Raw genomic sequence first — 21,641 nt, 5'->3', positions numbered from 1 at the left:
CGGGGGTATATGTGGACGGTCTGTCCGGCAGCCCCAACGGTTGTTGACATTAGAGGCCAATCTGGGCGAGAAGAGGCAAAGTGTGATACGTTGCTCTTTTTTTGGGCTTTTCAAATGAAATATTACTTGCTCATGTCGCAGACTCTGATGATCTAATAAGCTGTTTTAATATTAATATTATGAAAAAGGGAAATGTTCTATATGCTGGTTCTATAATGGTGTGGGCAAATGTCCGACGCTTTTGATGGAACGCTAGTAATCAAGTTTGAATCCTTTCGTTTTAGATTTGACATAAGTAAATTATAATTTCTAATGATGATGTTACGTTTGTTTGTAGTCAAATTTCTTTTGAAAATCAATCACCAGCAACTTAACGTGTTTTTTCAACGTGTAGCATCAAGGAATCATAAAACTGTATACAACAAATTCTTGTTTGTGCTCAACGTTATGTGAGTGGTTTATTTCAAAATTCCTTGGCCAATTAAAAGAGTTACAATGGCTCCTTTTTCAGTGTTCCCCCTTATACGTTCTAGTGAAATAAAGCAAAATTTAATGGCTCGCGTATACAATATGCATCACATTTTAAAACACACATAATGACGTTTCCCTGTTCGCTTTAAAAAAAAAAATACACAAACACCCACGAACAGTATCCCTATTCGAAAGGGTGCGTGCTATTATGTTGCTTTACCACCGTTAGCTATACACGTACAGAGCTTTAAAAAAGATAGGGTTAGGTAACTTCTCATTAGCGATGCATCTAGTAGCTCTATTCTCTTGTACGCCTATTGAAATCCTGCCTCGCCCTTTTTTTTTAGGTAGGGCGAACAAGATGTTGAAGCACCCCAATCTATAAAGAAAACAATGTAAAATGTTTTTCAACCTAATATACAATAAAACTATTTTTCAATGCAAATTAGACAATTTCCTTTAATGAATAAAAGAATCGACACGACGATTTGCGTGTTGAACTGCACGAATTGATTGTTGTCGACGCGAAGAGTGACAAAACAGCACAAAAGTATTTCTCCCTTTTTATTTTTGGACGTGTTCCAAAACATTTCTTCTTCAGGATCGTACAAAAGATGTGTCCACCATATAAGACGCCCGCAGTGCTTTGAGAGTGTGAGGACAAGAGAGAGAGAGGCCGGGGAGGCGATTTCCTTCTTACCACTCGGTCATCCTTTCGCTGTGGGAGGAGCTGCTGCTGCTGGATGACGAGAACTCTTACCCAAAAAGTTTGCTACGATGTCCCTGTGTATGCACTTTAGTTCTAACATTTAAAGCAGAGAACAAGAAAAAAAGAAAAAAACGGAAAGGCAAAAAGAAAAAGGGAAAATTTTGATATGTATAGCTTCATATTCTGTATAAAACTCTGTATGAAATATTGTGCTGCTCCAGGGCACTCTTTCTCAGTTGATATCTATATATCCTCGCCGCTGAAATGCAATAAGAATCTGTCTACAGCCGGAATGCGGAACCCTCTTGCTATGGCCAACAGTTTTTTTCTTTTTTTTAGTGGGGTCGAACGATATAGACTGGACGGATGCTGCTGGACGAGAGGAAAAAAGAAGGAGAATGTGAACAGACAGTCCGGATGTCGTAGATTAGGAGGATCAAACGCTCAAACTCCTTCCATTTCCCGCCATTGAAACGATCCATCACTTCGTCTTTTTCCTTTTAAAGGAAGAAGAGCTTTTTCTTTTTCTTAAATGACAGTGACGTTATTCTTGCCTTCGTTCTTCTTTTGCCTTTTCCATTTTGTCTTCCGCGTCCTGGGAGATCAAACAGTCGCACTACACTTCCAGGTAAAAACACGCAGAAAGAAAAAATCCCCATTTTTCTTTTTTCGATTCCAGTGATTTGTTTCTGTCCAATTAGTGATACGTAATGTTTACGGATGGCATGACTCTTGACAATCTACCCCCCACACGGCAAAAGAAAAATCCCGAATTCTTTGAAAAAAACGACTCATGAAGCCCGACCTTTTTTTTTTTCGAGGGTTTTCAAATGAAATCCATCTACACTCTTGTTGTCACACATTTCTGCTCTTCCACACTAAAAAAAAAACAAAACATTCTTTTTCTTTTAATTCTTGCTTCTTTACGTTCTATACATATTTCATATTTGCCGCGCCATTAATTTGTAAAAACTTTTTCTACTATCACAGCGTGCAACAACAACAACAAAAAAATCGGACTTTCATCCCGTGAGATTGCTATCCATTATTAATTCGTCCACAGTTCCTTGCGTACGTGAACCATGTCACCTTTGGTTGTTTATTTATGCACGGCAGTCAAATGTCACGCACTCGACATGTCAATGACACTGTACAAGCAATTGCTGCAACCCCTATATCGCTCACCATTTTAAAAATCCTGCAATCGCCTTTTCCTTTAAAAAAGAAAAACAAGCAGATGTTTTGGATCTTTGATTTTATTCTATTTTTGAGCTTTAAAATCTACTGGTCAATGTTTACCTCTTTGAAATGATGCGATAAAGCGTCGGCATCCATTACTATTCAAGATGGCAGAGTGCAGGCCTCCCATTGTATCCGAGGGTATACGTTAAAATGTTCTGCGTACATGTGGATGTGGAACAGAAGCTTGTGAAAGAATTCATAAGTGAGAGAATTCTGCGAGCCTGTATATGTGGTACAATAGACCTCATATGCATATTTCAAGCTGCTGCTGCATATTATTTTCAAGCCAAAAAAATAAAAATGATTATTTTTTCAAATAGGAATGACAGATTGCTCTTATAGTATACAAATCATCTTTTCATAAACCAAAAAAGGAAAGTGTTTTGCAAGGGCGGGCATTTCAAAAATGGCCTGTCTCGTAAAAGAAAACAAAAATGTTAACCCAACATAAAAAGCTGTACAGAACACGACCTTTAGAGGTCTAACATCAATAATCCACAGAAACGTGATTCAATCGAATGGCCAGACAAGAGTTAAAACAGTTTTCTTAAAGGACGAGGTGTGACGTCATTTAACCGTCGGGCATCTAAGCTGATTTTTTTTTTCCAATAAAATATTTTTAAAAGGGCATTTTTTTCCCCAGGAATATGAAGAAGTTGCGCAGAATGTAGTGCGCCCGTGAAACTATCTGCGCGCGCACTAAAAAAATCCCTGATTTTTTTGTATTCTTTGAAGGGTTCCATCCGCCTACGTCAGGGATCTGGCTCCTGGAGCGTTAGTTCTGACTACCCTCCACACCACCCCTAGTCTCCTTGTTGCAGAAATATCGACGACATTCTCCAGTATCAGTTTACTCTTCGTCCTCTCGAGTCGTTCTGTTGTACACCGGGGCGGAATCCTCCGCAAACCTTGTCCTCAAAAGAAACAATCTTTCAAAACTATCTGCTTTCTCTTACGGAATTCTCATTGGACTGTTATTCAATCAATTGCTGCATTGGAATTTATTCCCGTCTGCCTTTTGTGTCCTTTTTTTTCAAAGACTGACCTCCATCATTGAAGGGCCCTTATAAACATCTGCACACACACACACAAAAAGAGGAAGAAATTATGTCGTCGAAACAGTGTCCAGTTGCGTTCCAGTTTACTAGCAGCTAGTGGCCATTCGAAGGGGAGGCGAAAAGATGGGGCTGATCTTTTCTTATTTATTTATTTTATTTTTTAACTGCAACAGTAAAGCAACAGGGAAATAAATAACTTTGGACAGCAGATTGATCGTCAGCTTGTAACGCAGAGAACACTCTCTTGTGTTGTGTATGTGCAGTGGCTGATGAAACGTTTCGCAGAAACGGAGCCGTTCAGGCACCGCATCCGAGTTATCGATCCAGCCTAGTAAAGCAGTCAACTTCTTTCCTCCTTTTTTTTTTCTTTTCTTTCATACATATTTCAAGTCTGCACTGCAATTGAAGAAGAAAACAGGAACAGTGGGTGGAAAGAAAACAAATTCTGTTTGGATCCGGTGTGTGTGTGTGCGTGTGTTGTGTTGTGTTTGGTGAGGTGTGTATGTGTCTGTTTGGAAATATCGCGCAAGATTTCGAGGTACGTTGCATCTTTAACCAAGATTTATTGGCAAGAGTTTTCTCCTCCTTTTTTCTTTTTTATAAACGAGGTGCATCAGCTGTTTGAATTGCCAATCTGCAAATGGTGGTTCTCATTTCAAAAGTGATTTAGCGGGTTCAATCATTGAACCACTTTACTCTTACATGCCTTTACGTATTCGGGTGCACAATCATCTTCGCAAGCTAAAGAGAAAAGGGAAGGAAAATTAAGAGACAATTAACCGAGCAAAGCCAATCCAAACGAGGGGAGGGCAGACTGCTGCTGCTAGACCCTATATATAATGGCTCTCTTATAAATAAATATAATCTGCAGTATATATATATATATATCTATACATCCTTTTTTTTTTGTTTTTTTATTCCTTCGGCTATCGCTTGATAGTGGGTGTAACGGCTGATAGTCTTTGATCGAAGAACGAAGAGGAAAATTGCGTTTTGGATCTCTCAACATCCCACCCCTCTCCTCAATACAACACGAACGTACGGGTAAGCCAAAAAAAAAGGAGGGGGGAGAAAGGAAGATGTTTTTTTTTTTCGTGAGCATCGAAAAGACATAGCAAAGGAGCGAAGGGGGTTTGGAGCTTTTATCGCAAAGATCAGACGGGCAAAGAACGAAGGAGGACTTACACAACGATCGATCAGCGTTGTCCGCGTGTAAACGCCGACTCCTGTTTGGTCTTCTCCCCGGCCCTCTTTATCTATATACACACAGACGCAAACGATGTAATAAATAAGCACAGAATAATTTCGTTTTATTTTTAGCTGAAAAATAAATATATAAATTCCCATCAGTTTTCCAAATGGAACGGAAAAGATATGCTGAATGTTATCCTTCAAACGTCACTCACGAGAAACGGACCAAACGGAATGATGCCCTGTAATTCCCGAATTTCTAATCATTTCGCTATACGTGTAAACCAAAAGTCTTGTGAACGGGTGAATTGGATGCTATGAGTATGCGATTACATTCCTAATGTCGTAGATTAAGGTCATCATTTAAAACGGAGAAGATGTCTCGCATACGTATACGTAAAGCCGTGAAAAACAAAATTGATTTTCTTACATGTAATTATCGTGGGGTCTTACAAGTTTCGTAGGACGGGCCGAACACACCCCCAAAGTTAACACCTTTTTGTTGCTTGCAGATCCGTTACGTCTATTGTTACCCGGCCCCAATCGTAAGAAGCTTACGATTAGACAAGTATTTAGCATCAGGTGAGATACTGAAGGGTATCTATAATCATATAGATGTTCTCCAAAGAAAATAATAAATGATATTAATTTTCACCTTGACGTGTTACTCAACTCTCGCCGGAAGGCGTGTCCCGACCGTCCCCTGATTACACGAAGCCATTGAAATGTACGTACAAAAAATTGGTGTGTATAGGACTTGATTTCTACAGACTTTTCAACGAAAGGGGTTGAACATGTGATACAATCGGCTTAAAACCGAAATGTATACGTCTTCTTCTCTTTCACATATTAGGATGCTAAGCATTTCATAAAAGTTAAATCGTTAAATGATACGAGCAAGTTGACACTGTGCAGTGCATTTGATCTTTGGAATGGCACACACACAAACACGCACTGAAATTCTGTTTTAAAAAAGATCTAAATAAAATTTCGTGAAAATCAAATCACTTGAACGTCACATCATTCGGGTTTTCGTTTTCAAATGCCCAACTTCAAAGACTTTTTTTCTCGCCTTATTTAAAATGCAAAATAAACACGAAAAAAATAATACGTGAAGGCATAAAGATTGGCCTTGTTTTCAAGTAGATAGACGATGATGATTAGGTCTAAATACAAACAGAGTTTTATCCCTCTCTATAAGAAAAGGGACCTAGACACACGAAACTCTAACAAGAATTTCTTTCCCAATTGGTTATGAAAGCGTCAAAGCAGAATGATGAACAACACTCTATCCCTTTCAACCCCCCCCCCCCTTATTTTTTTTTTCGTACAAGAAACTGCACTTTATAACGTAGACAACAAAAGAAGTCGTTCATCATCAAAACGCAGATTGTTCAGGCTTACGTCTGATTTTTTTTGCGCATACACAACAGTCGATGTGAAAGGGCTTTTCAAGTACTAAAGTTATTGGATTATTAAATCACTGATGATTTCGAAACATTGTGCAGGTGCTGTTGCGGCGCAGGACGGGACGAAGAACCTTTAAAATGGCCAACCATTGCGACCAGGGCAACAACAACTGGCCAATGTTGTTGTTGACATTGTTGCTGTGCTGGCCAGTTTGGGCCTCTTCGGCCGTCTCTTTAGCGTCGTCGTCTTTCCTGGCGCCCTCCGAGGTCAACACTTGCGACATCTCGGAATTCCGGTGCCCGAGCAAAGACGGACAAGGAACACTTTGTTTGCCGATGGATCGCTGGTGCAACGGCAAGGACGAATGCGACAACCGCGTCGACGAACCTCGATCCTGCACCAGTCAGTATTTTCATATTTTCTAATTGTTTGTCCGATGGCTCTTTCTCCAAAGAAATCACGTCCTTTATTAATTTTTTTTTGCGTTTGTTTGGGGGAAAAAAAAGTCGTCGGGGTTGTGTTGGACCAGCTGGGAACACACGTCGTTGCCAACGATATGCCAGCGACAATGGCATTGCACTTTGCGCAGATGTGAGAAAGTGAATCGATTTCGTGTGTGCGTTACACTCTGTTGATAAAAAGCCTCTTCCGTTCTGTACATACCTCTTGTATGTGGAAACACGGTTTGTAGTTCTTTTATTTGCGTCCGAATCGTTTCGTAGATGAAAGGGAAAAAGGTACATACGTGAACGAATTGAGAATGAAAGGTCCCTATTTTTATTTCCCTCGGAATGGCATAGAATTCAAGTCTATATGGGATACCTTCAATTAAAGAGAAGCGTGTTCTGTATTGCTGCTTTCAACTGTTTCCATTTGATTGCAATCATGGGTCAAACGCCTACCTTTTGGGCTTAGTTATTATGTAGACTGCGTCGCCTGTATCGCTCCCAACGAAGGGAATGAAGGAAATCCGATTTGCCCCAACTCAAACGTGCAGCGCAATTTCTTTCTTTCTTTTTTTTTTCTTATTCAGTTTCCTCGATTCCAAGATCTTTTACACACTTTATTGTTTACAACAGTCCCCATCTTATTTTAGAAATGTGCCAGCATACAAATTTTAAAGGTCTTGATAAATAAAAAAATTGTTCTTTTTTAAGTTTGTAGATCCGGAATGTTTGCAAGGGAAAATTGCGGCGTGGAAGCAAAATGGCCTAGCAATCCCGAGTTTTATTACATAGAAAAAAAAAACCAAGGGGAATTGCTGTCCTACTTATACCATCTAGTTGTTGCATGCAAGTTGTTCTGTCCGTCTCCATATAGCAAAAGGGCAAAATCTGAATGTTTTATAAGCCACCGCTTTATTTAAACGAACCAGGCCAAACAACATCGGACAGCTTTCATTTGCGCTTCTATTGCAACGACCCTTCCTCTTTTAAGGGCAAAATGTACTTAACTTGAAAAGATCAAAATCTAGGGAGCTTGACTAGATGGAGGGCCCTTCCGACTTAAAGCCCGTCGGCACAGCTCTTGTGCTTTTCGGATGTAATATCTCGCGTGTGTAGAATGGGCCCAAGTCCGTCGCATCGTTTGCAGCCGTGATGTCCGGCACGAATCATTCGGACTCCAACGATTGGGCACACACACACACACACACAACTATATATAAGGAACGAGCTGCTAGTTATTGCTGCCTCTTTTGTCTTTTTTTTCTTTTTGTCCGCCCCCCCCCCCCTCCGTTGTTCTTCCAAGAGAATTCTTGAAGCTATTGTCGACAGTCATCCCAGCCATATTCTTTTTCCTTCTTTCTTTACAAAAATAGGAAGAGGGAAAAATTGAAATTTCAAAGCATTTTTGAATAACTAATAGACCTTGTCTTAGAGGCTGCCTTTCTCCTTGTTCTATATGTGTAATTCACAGCATCTCATTTGCATATTAAGACACAACAGAGAGTAGAGTCGGTGCGATGACGGGCCGAATGGTGCGAAAAAGAACACAACAGAGGGAGGCGTTTTTATATCTCTGCGTTTCGTGTATGGCAGTTGGCAATGCGAATATACATCTATACAAGGGAGAAGGAGATAACGTAATAAAAAAAAACCTCTCGCCTATAAATATAGTCTATATTGTGTCACACTTGGCGCATAACCAATTCCTATATATCTCTATGTGTTTTCGCTCTGATTTTTCATCGCGCCGGGCAAACTGTTCCGTTCGATGTAGTGGCATTGATTCGCTGCTGTGCGTACTAAATACCCAATGGGGTGAGCTTTCATTTATATTTATTTATTATCATGATTATCTACATGGCGTTGGATAGACGTGAGGGGGGGGGGGGGGGGGAGTCGTCGCTTTTTGGGAACGGAACGACCCAATTTACCAAACAATTTGTTGCCTTTTTGGCCATATCCGTCTGATGTAGGCATCCGTCTATGGACGCCCTATACACATATCGATTGAAAATATTCAAGTGCCAAAAGGCGGGATAAATCCATACATTTGAATGTGGTGTGTGTGTGTACACAGCCGAGTATCGCGTCGTTCGTTATTACCTCATTTATGGATTACGTATGACGCAATTCTTTTTTTTTCTCTCCTACGGGACGGACCCATTGCAAACTATTGTCCAGCAAACGGACAGAAAATGTCAACTAGATATTAAATTCTGAATTTTGTATTTCTTTTTTTTTTTTTCCTACATCTTGGACAGTTTGCAACCGGACATATTACGCGCGGCTGGGATCAACATATCGACTAAGTCTCGTCCGCCCCAGAATGTCCGGCACGACTCAGATTCTTCCGTGGCATTGCTGGTTTAATTTTACCGCTCTCGGTGGTCATCACGGCGATCGAGTTCTCGTAAGTAAAAACACAACTTCCTGCTATTCTTTTTATTTGAACGTTTCAAAGCTGTACTTTGGAACCTCGGGGGTCATATTCTGATTAAACGACCGTCCATTCCAGCTCTATTAAAAAAATTGGGCTGCTGGGAATTCACGGTCGACCAATCAACCTGCGTGATTAAACATATGAAGCACTCCCACATGTGTAAAGCGTTGTATGGATGTCGGGCATTTATTATATATTTTTTTTTGCCTTGTTGTTGGACATGGAAAATCGCTTCATCGATCATTAAACAATTGAAAACGGCCCCCACGACATTGCAGCACGAAATAGCGTGATGAGCGTTTGAGATCGTTTCATGTAGATACAAGTTGTTGTCAAACAGTTTACTAATAGACGAGTTGCCGTACGTCATATTTCTAGAGGCCTTATGATGTCCCGAGGCCGCCTATCTGCACGCCATTTGCTGCGTGCGTTTTTAAACTGCACAATAACCGAATCGATAGCAATTATTTCAAACGAGAAAAGCTGCTCGGTGTGTTCTATATACAGAGGAGCAGTACATCATTTTTAGAAGTTGAACACAGCTATATATTTTGCATAAATAGCTACAGGCTGTTCAGACTTTATAATATTTAAAAAAAAAAAAAAAGTTGGAACGCCATCCGTCATGTTCTGCCTCACGTTTAGACTTTGCGTGAGCGAAATGCTTTTCACTTGCTCCGCAGCAAATTTTATAAAACTATATACTTTGAGTTAACTTTTTCTTACTTATTGATGTCCTTAATGGCACAGCCTTTATGAAACTATACAATCAAAATTGCATTCAAACAACAACGAACCCCCTAACAACACTTGAGATTCATGAATGATTATGACGTAGGAGAACCTTAAATTAAGACGCTCATCGGCTAAAGAATTTTTCAGTGTGAAAATGAATATTTTTGTGCTTTTGAATATTTTAGGGGGTGGGGGTGGGTGGAGGAGGGAAATCACTTGAAAAACAAAACACTTTGCGCGATAAGAGTGGACGAGTATACACGTCCGCCATCCTACTCGATTGTTTGATCTTTCTATTCTCCTCCCGTTGGCTTTTCTTTTTGTGAAAGAGAAACTGCTGCTCTTGGACGTGCACAAAATCCCGCGTGATTTCCCCGCGTCTCTCTTTTCTAAAATTTCAGAAACAATTCCTTTTGTTGTACACAATTTTTTCGCCTCCTCTTATCGACACGAATATTCAACGACGTATAATGCCTTCAAAAAAAACCACTTGATTGACGTTCTTTTGTCCAACATTATGCGATCATCATGCGCGTTTCAATCGCATTTATACTTGATTTAATTCTCCAGTCGTCGGCTGTCATCTTGTTGAGCAATTAGGGGATCGAATCTTCGACAAAAAGAAATCCTTCTTCTTCTTTTAAATGTCTTATACTTGAAGGATCTTACCATTTTCTTTGGGGATCCTTTTCCCCGGCTGCGCTGACGGGCGAAATATGGACGAAACGCTCCACCGTTTTCCGTCTGTAAGAAACGATCCATCAATCGACGATCTATACGGGGGCAGTAAAAGGGCGGAGGAAGCACAGAAGAATAGAGAACGTCTGCTAAGTGCAGTATATACATCGACAGTGTATAGAGATGCGAGAAGAAGGGCATGGATTTTTTTTCTTTTCCCGATTAAATACAGAGAAAAGAAGATAGACACAATGTGGCTCCAAGCACAAACTTTATAATGGCGGCTGCTGTTTCTACTCTTATAGACGTGACGTATAATAAGAATCGACTTGGGCAGCACAGGGTGGAGTTCGATATTTGATTAGTTCCTCTATTTTCTTTTTTCGTATATACTTAATGTTGGGATGTGTGTAACGTTCTTTAAGTTTTTTTTTTATTTGGCCCCACTTCGTAGTTTCTAAACCATTTGTCATCATCTTTATGTATTCAATATGTAAGGGGAGAGACGATCAAGGGCAAATGAGATTTTATTCCACCATCAATTCACGAACTTCTTTTTCCCAATTTTTAATGCGGGGGGACGGGGGGAGGCATCTTTTACGTTTATGGCAGAGCTATATATTTTTTTATTAGGTCGTACGCATACATAGAAAGACGTTGCGGAATCCAAGAAAAAATCAGCGAAGCAAAACGCATTGTAATTTATTTAAAGAATTAAAACATTTTCTCGCATACGTCGAAATAGAGTCACGTCATTCAAAAACGCAACTGTTCAAGACGTTAGATTCTTATGCTATTAATATCTTAAGGGAGGAGAGTCTCATCGTATCGCTTTCTCTTATGGAAAAAATTATTCCATTATTTTCTGCGTCATTTGCCCTCGCACATGAGCAATCATATGAACTGCGTGCAGTCTAGGCGTTCAGTGATCTTGTTACGAATTCTCGGCGAAATACGAGGCCAGTGTCTCTCGTATCGATTTGATATGGAAAAATGGTGCACGACAAGAGAGTCTGAATACATAATCAGACGTATAGAGGATCTATACATGTAGAATTCATTTGATCTTTTTGAATAAATGATTTGATGACAACAAAAAAAAAAATATTTTCTTCTCCTCGGCATGCATTTCTTTTTATATTCTTTTTATTCTGATACATCAAGATGATGAGCCTCCCCTCCTTTTTTTTTATTAACCAGCACGGAATATAATTTCGGTAACTGAGAAACATCACATCAAATACATGTAATATTTATTACTATCACTGGTATATACTGCTGCTGGGTATTATAACTGTGCTGCTATCTATAAATATACCTATTACAAGAATGCCGGGGTACGAAGGATTTGTGTGCCGTTTTCTTACACGAACACGAGCGCACCAAAAAGCAAAATTTATTCGATTGTAAATAGTACGAGTGTAATGCTGCCCTGGGCTGTAATTCTTTTTGTTCTCTGATCCGTTTATACGATCACAGGCCACGTCTATCGATATATGCCCAGAGGAAATAGAAGATTAAGATATGTATTATAATAAATGTAATATACACTAGACGAAAGTTCTTGACCGTGGGCGTGTCTTGCAATCCGTTGATTATTTATATAGTAAATATACTGTATATATATACATAGACATAGACAGAGAGAGAGAAGAGAAACATTTGCAGATCAATTGTTCGTATAGCCTTAAAAGTAACACTCTGTAAGTTTGGATAGTACTTCCTGATGGTCGTGTTGCGTGTTGGGAGGTTAACTCACGTTGCGTGACGATCGATATACTCACTCTACTCGTATAGCATAAATACTTATTTATTTTTTTATTATTATTTATAAGAGGCAAACAGAGTTAAGAGCAGAGAGCATAATCGAATAAAACAAGGGGGGGACCAATCAATTTTCTTTTCTCTCTGCTTAGATTTTTTTCTGGTAGAAAAAAGAGAGCAAAACTAAGGGCTGGCCTTTAGTCTTCAATAAAGTGCTAATGAAATGTACATGGAGCTCCCTTTTTTTTTTGGCTTCCACCACACTTCAATAACCATCGGAGAGAGACCCAACCTATATAGCTGTCAGATGCTAAGTAACAAAACTCGTTCCCCTCTATTCTTTCTCTACATCTTCGTTCGAACTCACTATTTTTTTTTTTGTTACTTTCAAAAAACAAAAAAAAAAAAAAGAGGGGAGGTGGACCCTTTTGTATACTGTGGGCCTTGTCAACTGTCACCGAATGAACGGAACGGTCCCGTGTTACGCGAGAAATACACTCTATACATTGTATCCTCATCCTTCCATATGTGTATAGAAGGGACCCAATAATAGATCCTAAATACATCAACTGAGTCGATAAGGCATATGTAAAAAGCAAACATAAAAGGCCCCTATCTCCCCCTCGATGATTCGTATTGACCAATATTCAATAGTGCGTCTATGCCAATTGATGTTCTATTGGTCCGTTTACGGGTGTAGATATGAGGCTGCAAATGGAATCAATCAGCGCATTTTAGATGTACATTGAATGTAGGTTATGTAATATTCTATATTTGTTTAAAGGGATTGGATATAAACCATTGTGTTTTGTTTTTTTCCTGACGTGACGGAAACATTTTTCGGAAAGACATTGCGAACTTGAAGCTGAAAGAAGGGACAAGTGACTCTACAAGAACGTAGCATTGTTGTTGCTGTTTTCGTGCGTGTGTCACAAGACATTCCTTTTTTTTTTTCACGTCAATATTTCCTGTTTCTATGTCGATGAGTCCCGCACACAAACGCAATCCCCTTTTGGACCCGAGAGAGATAAGAAAATGTGTGTATCCCGTTCTTTGTGTGTCCGTCTCTCTCTGTCTCTCTCTGTCTCTCTCTCTGTGTGTGTGTGTGTGTCTCTCGATCGAACATCCCGTGGAAAACAGGAATCTTTTCTATTTGGATAAGAAGAAGAAGGGGTCTGTTGTATACCACGATTTCTCTCGCCTTTAGATTATGTATATACTCTCTTTTGAATAAGAAAGTCTAGCCCTCTTTAGTGCATCATCAAAGACTTTGGCTTGTAGCGGACTAGACAAGGGACTTGTCTGGTTTTAAAGCGATTTAAGGACAACCCCAAAACTGATGGTTATAATATACCTAAAGCCTCTTCTTTACGATGTTGAAAAAAAAAAGAATTTGATTAATGGCTTAAAAGAAAAAAAACGATTTTAAAGCGTATATCAGTCGCTTTTAAAAGGCTTGAAGAGTAGTATTGCAACCGCCATGGAAGGTTGCATCGTTTTATTCCGATTTTCAAAACACGCAATCCCCGCAACACAATGTACCATTGCTGTTTTCGTGTGGTGACATTGATAACTAACTTTCTTACGAGTCCCCCCCTAAGCAGCAGGTCCCAACGGATCGATTTGAACAACAAAAACAAGGAAGAAAGAGGGTGGAAAAGAATAAATTTGTGTGCAGCGTTGGTGTAAAGAGAAAAGTTTGCTTTGCGCTACGGTCCAAAGGGAGCTGGAAAGTGCTACTTAAAATGTAGTTATGTGAGTAGGTGTGTATAGAAACTAGTCTAATCTTTTCACTATATAGTCCAACTCGTAACTTTGTGTTTCAAATGACAAGCGAACGTAAGCACAAAAGAAAAGGGGGTAATCCTTTTTATTTTGAACTCTTTTTTTTTTTTCCAAATTTACCATCCAAGTGCCAATGTTCTTTAGACAATATGGGTGATGAGGCTAATCTTTGACGTCACTGCCACACTTGTACACCAAGAACCAGTATTTATGTAGCAACTAGAAACCTATAGATAAAAGTTTTTTGAAATATATAGACGAACAAGGCGGCAAAGAGAAAGAGGATTAACTCAATTCTGTCCATTCTTATTACGTATTCGACACTATGGATTTTTTAAAATTATGTTTCGTTGTTGAGGATCTCAAGAAAAAAAAAAAGAGAAACTTTGCTATCAAAGAAATCAAATCACGTGCCGCATCATCACTGTGGAAAAAACAAACAAGGGAATGGATAAAAGATCAAAAAAAAAAAGTTTGTTTCCTTCCTTTCTTTTTCCCAAACTGTTTTGAGACTCTTAATATACAGCTCCAGTATAAAAGAGTGGGGCGAAACTCTTATATATATGTCCTTAATTGTGACGTGGATCCTTGTTTTCTTTGGCTTCTTTTTTTTCTTATATCAAATCGACGGCAGCATCCGCTCGCTATCTCCGTGTATCAGAAAGCATCATGTTTGTCATTGTGTGCGTGTGCGTCGATGGAGAGTTTGAGTGACGTCACGCTTCAACGAGCGGTAGGATCAGGTCGAATGATTGTTATAGACGACACACACACAACAAACAAAAGCTGCTGCCTAGCAGTGTTTCAATTTTACTCCTTTTCTTTTAGTCTTTTTTTTTTTTCGTTTTCTTCTTTGACGATCTTTTTTCTTTTATCCAGAGTCTGAGAGGCCGCGTGTGATTGTATATATATCCATTTTATTAGACTTGCAAGTCCAACCGCGCCTCTTCCGTGTCTTTACCGTGTTTAATATCCATAAAATTTTATGATTTTTCCCTTTGTTTCTTTTTTTTTTTCCTGAGACGAGTCTGGATTTATTTTATTTTATTTTATTTGTCTTTGCGAACAGAAGGGACAAGGGATACATAAAGTCGAAATTCTATATCGATTTCCAAACGACGATCGATGCCTCTCATCTTTGGGCTGTGTCCTTTATATTCTTTCAGTGTGGAACATAACCCCCCTTTCCTTTATTTCTTTTACGGTATTCGGTGCTATAGTGTATGTAATTTATCTGAATCTAATCAGGAAGTCAACGAGACCATCAGCAAAAAAGAGTGGGGAGAAGCTTTCGTTTCTGTGATATTCGTTGATTTCATTATAGACCATACGGCCGGTAATAAAGAGCTAAATATAAACTAGCGTGTTGTTCCAGGATATATTCAATTATGTAAGTAAATTTCGTTTGTTGAGAACATCAAATTTGCGTTTCATTTTACGTTAGGGATGTGATTGAGTAGGTAAAAAAAAAATGTTTAGTATAATAGAACGGGCGATTCATTTCGTCTTAATTATTCAGTTATTTATTAACATTCATTTTTCTCTTCCAGGTTGGGATGGAAGCGTTTTCCGTGGGCCAATTGCATCGATCGGAGAACGGCAGTTTGTGTTTGGGCGGCCAAGTTGTGCAACGAGACGCTTCGTCAACTCCGGCCGATGTGGATGTTGTTCACGGTGGCGATCAAGTCATCACCGGAGCCTGGTGCGGAGAAGGATGGTAACACAACCAAAAATACATTTACGGATTATCCCCCCCCCCTTTTCCTTCATTCAAAAAAATTCTTTGGAAAAGTAAAACCCCTGACAGTCCATGTCCCTTTTTTTTTTCTTCGAAAACCAGTAACTCAATGGCTTCGTGTTCCACATCTATATCGAACTTGTTTATGTATCTATCCCCTTTTTCTGATGTTTTTCTTTTGCCCTCGTCACGTGACGATCGATCCGATATGTGATCGATATTCCCCTCCCTCTTTTCCACGTTTTCCTTTAACATCCGCTTTTGCTTATTATTGATATTCATAATTTACCGCTTTTATTTCCCGCACTTCCGCGTCACTGCAGGGGTCAGCCGATAACGACAAGCGCCGGTAAATGGCTCCAACTGATGCTGACCATCAGCGACGTCGTGGATTTGAGTCGCTTCCGTTTCGATCTGACGTACAGGGTCGTCCGCTCCGACGTCGGTAACCTCTCACCTTCGACGTCAGCCGTCAGCGCGGCTGGTGGTAATAACGGCAGCGGAGGAGGAGGAGCAGCCATCCTCTGGTACGGCGATCCCGTGCCGGGCACCCTCTGTTCCCGCAACTTGCACAGCTGCGATCAAAGGACCTGCATTCTACAATCACCCAACTTTCCCGGCCTTTATCCGAGGTAATAACAATCCCTCCAAAAAAATGAAACTTTAGAGCGTGAAAAAAAAGCCAAACTTTAAAATTCATTATTATATTTTATTGCGTTTGCTTTTTCAAATGATCAGTGACCAGCTAGTTGATTTATTATTTCCATTTTTTTTTTAATTGCGTGCGATGGCGTTTCATTTATCGTTTCTTATTACGAGATTGCCATTTATCAAACGTCATATTGCTGCCAGATGGGCGCACTTATACGAATGTTATGCATACGTAAGTAGATACTGTTAGTGATTCCGTGTGGTTCTCTCCCCCCCCCCCCCACACACACACACGCGCTTAGCGGGAGAGTCTTTGCTTCATGATGGATCGTCGTGAGCAACTGCGAATTGTCAGGCCATCCTTTCCCCCACTCACCAAACTCCCTTGTTTACCACCCCGACTAGATCTCCTTCCAACATACTGTGGGTTGCACGATCGATAATCTCTTTCTTTGGCGAAGCTTTTATATATATATACTGAGCTCGACCTTTTGCACATGTGTTATCCAAAAAAGCTGTGTGAAGGCGACAGTGGGAGAGATAGAGAGCCAACTGAAACAGTCTAGATGACCCATATTTCACAAAATGGCACACGAAACAAATAACGTGAACAAGCCCAACAGTGTTTTGTATATATATAACGGTGAGAGATTGAATGACGTCACCAAAGTGACTTCCTTTGATGGATAGCCGACCTTTGCCATCGTGATCGTGTAGTTTCCCGACATTCTCGTTACAGTAAACTCTACTTCCATTGATTTGAAAATGTTTTTTTTTTTTCTTTTTTTCTTATGGTCGAATCCCTCGCAGCTGGACATCGTCTCAAACAGTTTGGGTTGAAGGGCAACCCCAACTTTTCTTCTTCTTTATTTGAGCGCTTGTTTATTAAATGCGTTATGCCAAGAGCTCCAAAGAAACTTTATGCGAAGCTCAAACTCTTTTGGTGCGTCAGAAACATAACAAAAAACCTACGCTAGTTAAATAATTATACGCATTTCATAATACAAAGAATGTCAATCTAGCTAGAGCTTCATCAACTATCAAGGTTCCCATGGTTGAGGGCCAACATTCATTATGCAAGCTCGTCCGTGTCTTTCATTGTTGAAACGTCTCTCTCCTCTCTTTCTCTGTGTGTGTGTGTGTAACGATTGCTTCTTTTAAAAACAACTAAAAGCAGAGAAAGAGAGTGGGGACACACTCTTGGAATATAATAAAGAGGAACTTTTCTTCTTTTTTTATAAGTCCCCTAGTGGAGTTGGAAGGAGCTGGGTCAGACCCATTCGAATATAGCCGAGAGTGCAAGCGCATGGAATTGGGCATAGTAAAAAAAAAAAAAAAAAAAAAAAAAAGACGAGAGTTTGGAAAGAGAGAGAAGTGGTTGGTGTAGCGCCGAAGAAGAAATATAAAAATCGATACGTGTGAAGCAAGGCGGATGTGCCCCCTCCTGCTGGGCCATCTCTCAGGGATAGCAAGATGGCGTCCATAATAGATGTATAATACGAAAAGGAAGTTGTTCTCCCATCCACTGGGGGGTTTTCTTTGGCCAGTGGTTTTTTTTTTTATTTTCTTCTTTTTTGAAAATAAATATAGTACACAGTTACACAACGAATAGTCAGGTTGACTCGGTCATTTGTACAATGGCCGCTGTCCGTTATTCGATTGAAGGAAAGAACTCCCCCCCCCCCTCTGGAGTCGATCACTTTCCATCCGTCCACAATTGACATTTAGAGAAGCGACAGGAAGGAATTTCTCCATTACCGGACCTCTTTCCGAAATAAAAAAACAAACAAAATCAGATGGAATGATATTATTATTTATTTAATTATTTGCTCCCTTTAGGTATAGAAAAAAAAACCCTTATAGTTTTCTGGGTTTTTTTCTTTCTTTTCATTGGAATGAGACAATTGCAAATGCCAATGCAAAGAAGCGCAAACATTCAAAATATGCAAACTATTTTTGTTTTCTCTTTGTACAGAAATGTGACTTGCTACTACTACATCCGGCAAGCGTGGTCGCCCAAGAACCAGACGATCCTTCTATCGCTGGTCCAAACGGAGCCGGGCCAGTCCTTCTCCGTGCGCACTTCAGACGCCGGTGAAAAGGAGCGTAAGATGATGAGCGGTCGTGATTGCCGACCGCACGTCGACGACACCGTCTCCATCTACAACGGAGCCACAATCGAGTCGCCGCTCTTGGCCCGTCTCTGCGGCACGGGCAATATGCCGCACATCACCGGCGCCGGTGGAGAGCTCCTCGTCGTCTTCCGCAGTCAACCGCACGACGCTCCTTTCAATCCGGCGCCGATCGGCGCCAGCCCGGGATTCCGATTGACGGCCAGGGTCCGTTTCGCTCCCATCAGCCAGGTGCGCCATTACCACCCGGAATGCCGGCTGGCCGTCGCCAGTTCGGGATCCAACAGCCGGCGGAGTCAGCGGCAGGGCATCATCCGCAGTCCGGATGTGACTCTGGCGCCCAACACGACTTGCGCCTACGAGTTCACCGGGCGGGAAGACCAAAGAGTGTGGATGACCTTCCTCTCGTACCGACTCGAAGGCAGCGAAGATGGCGACTGCCTGACGCTGACAGACGGACAGGAATTAGTGTTCCGCCAGTGCGGAGCTGACATCCAGCCGCGCATTTGCCCACACGCGCTGGTCCATGCCAATGCATCGACAGCTTATAAACCTTGCCGCTGGCAAGATGGCGAGAGTTACCTGTCGCGAAGTCCTCGCTTCACCATCCGGCAAGACTTGGCCACCGGAACGGCCATCCATCCGTGGAGTTTCGTCATCCGCTACGAGTTCATTACAGTCGACCGGTTCACATCGAAGCAGCCGCTCGTTGGCAAAGACGTCTCGCCAGCCGAATGGCCGGAAGCGACGTCGACGACGCCCGGAGATGACGACGACCAGCTTTTAGCGTCGCAGTTGATGACTCCCGATTGCTTCCAGCTGCTGGAAAGCGCCAAAGGAAATGGCAGCATTTCTTCCCCACGCAATCCGTTGCTGTACGGACGTGGAGGCAGCCGCCACCTACGCTGCCTCTATCGCTTTCAGGTATGAATTTACATATTCTAGATGACAACGGTGGGGAGTAGGTGGGGTGGCCGAGGGAGGGCGGAAATAGACGAAGCCAGCAGAGAGGGGGAGTGCGGGAACTGTATTGATTTTAGGGACCAATTAGTGTCTCGCACGGATAAAGGTCAATGAGATATCTACATCAATCATTGAAGGGAAAGTTTTCTGTGCACGAGCGGAGGGCGTAAAAATTTCAGCCTCCGGTGACGCAACCAATTTATATTCGAGCTCCAGTGAATTTAGCAGAAACAAAATTTTCCATCCAGATCAATATTCAAAATTTGGATAATCAACATTTGAAAGGCTTCAATCTGTTCGATGTCATCGGCTCTTTTGAAAATGACGTACATGTTAGAACCCCCCCCCTTTGATTCGTTACGCACATACCTAAACGAGACGTAACGTTTCTTACAGCGGGACAATTTAATTATAAACAATTGAACGTGCTTCAAAGACATGACGTTTAACAATCGTAATAATGATAATTATTTTTTTTAAACCAAACAGGCCGGCAAAGGTGAACACACTCATCTGACGATCAACCCGTTCCACTCGACGGGCTGCGCCCGCTTCAATCAGAGCGGCTGCCAGGCGTGCCTTAGCGTGGACGAGGTCTTCTGGGGTGGCCGGGTCCGTCGACGCTCCTACCACACGTGCCGCTCCTTGTCCGGCAACAATCCGGTCGTCCTCCAGAGCGCCGCCTCTTCCCTGGAACTGATTTTCGAGGTCCGCGACATGAACTGGGCCCAGGACGACGATCACTTCTACTTCGTGGCCGAATATTCCTTCTCGGGCGGCATCGATCCGCTCTGCTGGGACACGCATCAGCAGTCGGGCAAACGCGGGACCCTCCGCATTGATCCCCGCGATCGCTGCGTCCGGCACAGCATCCCGTGGCACATACAGGCGCCGCGCGGCGGCTACACCATCCTCGTCTTCCCGGCTGGCCAGGCGGCCATCACCAACAACGCGGAAGAGTGTCTGACTAATAATCGGCTGTTCATCTACTCCATCACCGAGGGGAAAACTCAATTGTACCGCGAGGTTTGCCTGATGGCCGGCAATAGTTTGCTAAGTAGTTCCGACAAGGCGTTCCAGCAGCCGCTCAATCTCTACTCGGCCGGATGGGCAGAACGTAATTGGATGTCCGATGGGCTCTTAGTCGTCGCTTCATTACAGGGAATCCCCATCGCTGATGAAACTCCGCTCATCGTCACTTGGCTCTCCGTCTACAAGGATGTCGGCAGCAAGTCGCTGTCTTTCGCTGCCCGTCAGTCTGCTCATGGGAATGCTAGTCAAATGGTCTGCCGCACAGGGTGTCCAGCTTTGGGGGCTTGTTTGAGCTCCGATCTTTGGTGCGATGATCGAGAAGATTGTCCTGATGGATCGGATGAACAGCAATGCATCCGGCTCGTTTTCTGGCCGCTCTACGTTGGACTGGTCGTCATTTTACTGTCACTGACAACCGGCCTCGTGGCCGCCTTTCTTGTGCGTCGCTATTATCATTCGCGACGGTACACTGCTAATGGACGGCCGTACAAGCCACGCCCAAAAGAGAACAAGAAGGCCAAATTCAGTTCGGTTACCGTCAGCCTTACCCGACACTACGAGAAAGCCGGCCCAGGATCCTGACATCCGATCACCCAACCGGACACGCCACACTGGGCTACCGAAACCCTGTGCGTCGACGATTGGGTTACAAGCGTCTGATTGTATTATTGTCTATCCTTTTTTTTCAATATTTATTAATTAAATTTTCTTTGTTGTTTTTTCTTTTTGGAAGGCCGTGTATAAAAAAAAAGACAAAAATCTCAAAACTGTTGGCTGTGTGACTGTGTGTACGTGTAAACTCTTTTTTATGGCCGAGGATGTTCATTGTTCTCTCAGTCCTGAGATTTCAACTCTTCCGATCTCTTCTCTTTTTTGATCAATTTTTATGATTAAAAAAAAAACAACAACTGCAAAGTGATGATTGACGGCGTGACCGATATGTCTTCCATCACTTGGTAGCTCATTTGATGTCATGTTTCTTTCTGTTTTCATTTCATATATTCATTGTCTCTCATATCCAAAGCCTACATCTGCGTCGACTAGTCGAATTCGTTTCATTTCTCCTCGTGTCGAAACAGTTTTGAACAGATTATCAAAAGTCACGTTACGACGATAGTTTAAAATATCAGAAAATAACCAAAAGAAAAAGCCAAAAAATAAAAATAAAGAGCCAAAAACTTGTTCATTTTGATTCC

The 21,641-nt window shown here is 41.6% G+C and overlaps 1 protein-coding gene and 1 long non-coding RNA gene across 2 annotated transcripts in view; one reads left to right on the top strand and one right to left on the bottom strand.

Moving 5' to 3' along the window:
- The first annotated feature begins 3,307 nt into the window (after positions 1–3,307).
- Positions 3,308–21,613, top strand: LOC130693798 (uncharacterized). The gene is made up of 7 exons (XM_057517010.1): positions 3,308–4,018; positions 6,180–6,483; positions 8,789–8,937; positions 15,480–15,646; positions 15,991–16,299; positions 18,294–19,374; positions 19,903–21,613. Exons 1-7 carry the CDS (start codon positions 3,983–3,985, stop codon positions 21,025–21,027), a joined length of 3,171 nt encoding a protein of 1,056 aa, XP_057372993.1. The 5' UTR covers positions 3,308–3,982; the 3' UTR covers positions 21,028–21,613.
- The window catches only part of LOC132087859 (uncharacterized), a 91,513-nt gene continuing 91,168 nt past the window's right edge, over positions 21,297–21,641 (bottom strand). The window contains exon 3 of the long non-coding RNA XR_009420724.1: positions 21,297–21,308. This is a non-coding gene — a long non-coding RNA (uncharacterized LOC132087859). The remainder of the gene's footprint in view (positions 21,309–21,641) is intronic.

Source organism: Daphnia carinata, chromosome 3 (genome assembly GCF_022539665.2).
Source record: "Daphnia carinata strain CSIRO-1 chromosome 3, CSIRO_AGI_Dcar_HiC_V3, whole genome shotgun sequence".
NCBI classification, from domain to species: Eukaryota; Metazoa; Arthropoda; class Branchiopoda; order Diplostraca; family Daphniidae; genus Daphnia; species Daphnia carinata.
The sequence above is the reverse complement of the archived record's forward strand: the minus strand, read 5'-3'. Positions and strand labels throughout refer to the sequence as shown.

What these genes read in the sequence shown, in the direction of transcription:
- LOC130693798 (XM_057517010.1), top strand. Translation starts at nt 3,983, where the DNA reads ATGTGTCTGTTTGGAAATATCGCGCAAGATTTCGAG. An exon ending in ATCACGGCGATCGAGTTCTC is followed by an intron (nt 8,938 to 15,479) that starts GTAAGTAAAAAC and finishes TTTCTCTTCCAG; the next exon opens with GTTGGGATGGAAGCGTTTTC. An exon ending in GCCTGGTGCGGAGAAGGATG is followed by an intron (nt 15,647 to 15,990) that starts GTAACACAACCA and finishes GCGTCACTGCAG; the next exon opens with GGGTCAGCCGATAACGACAA.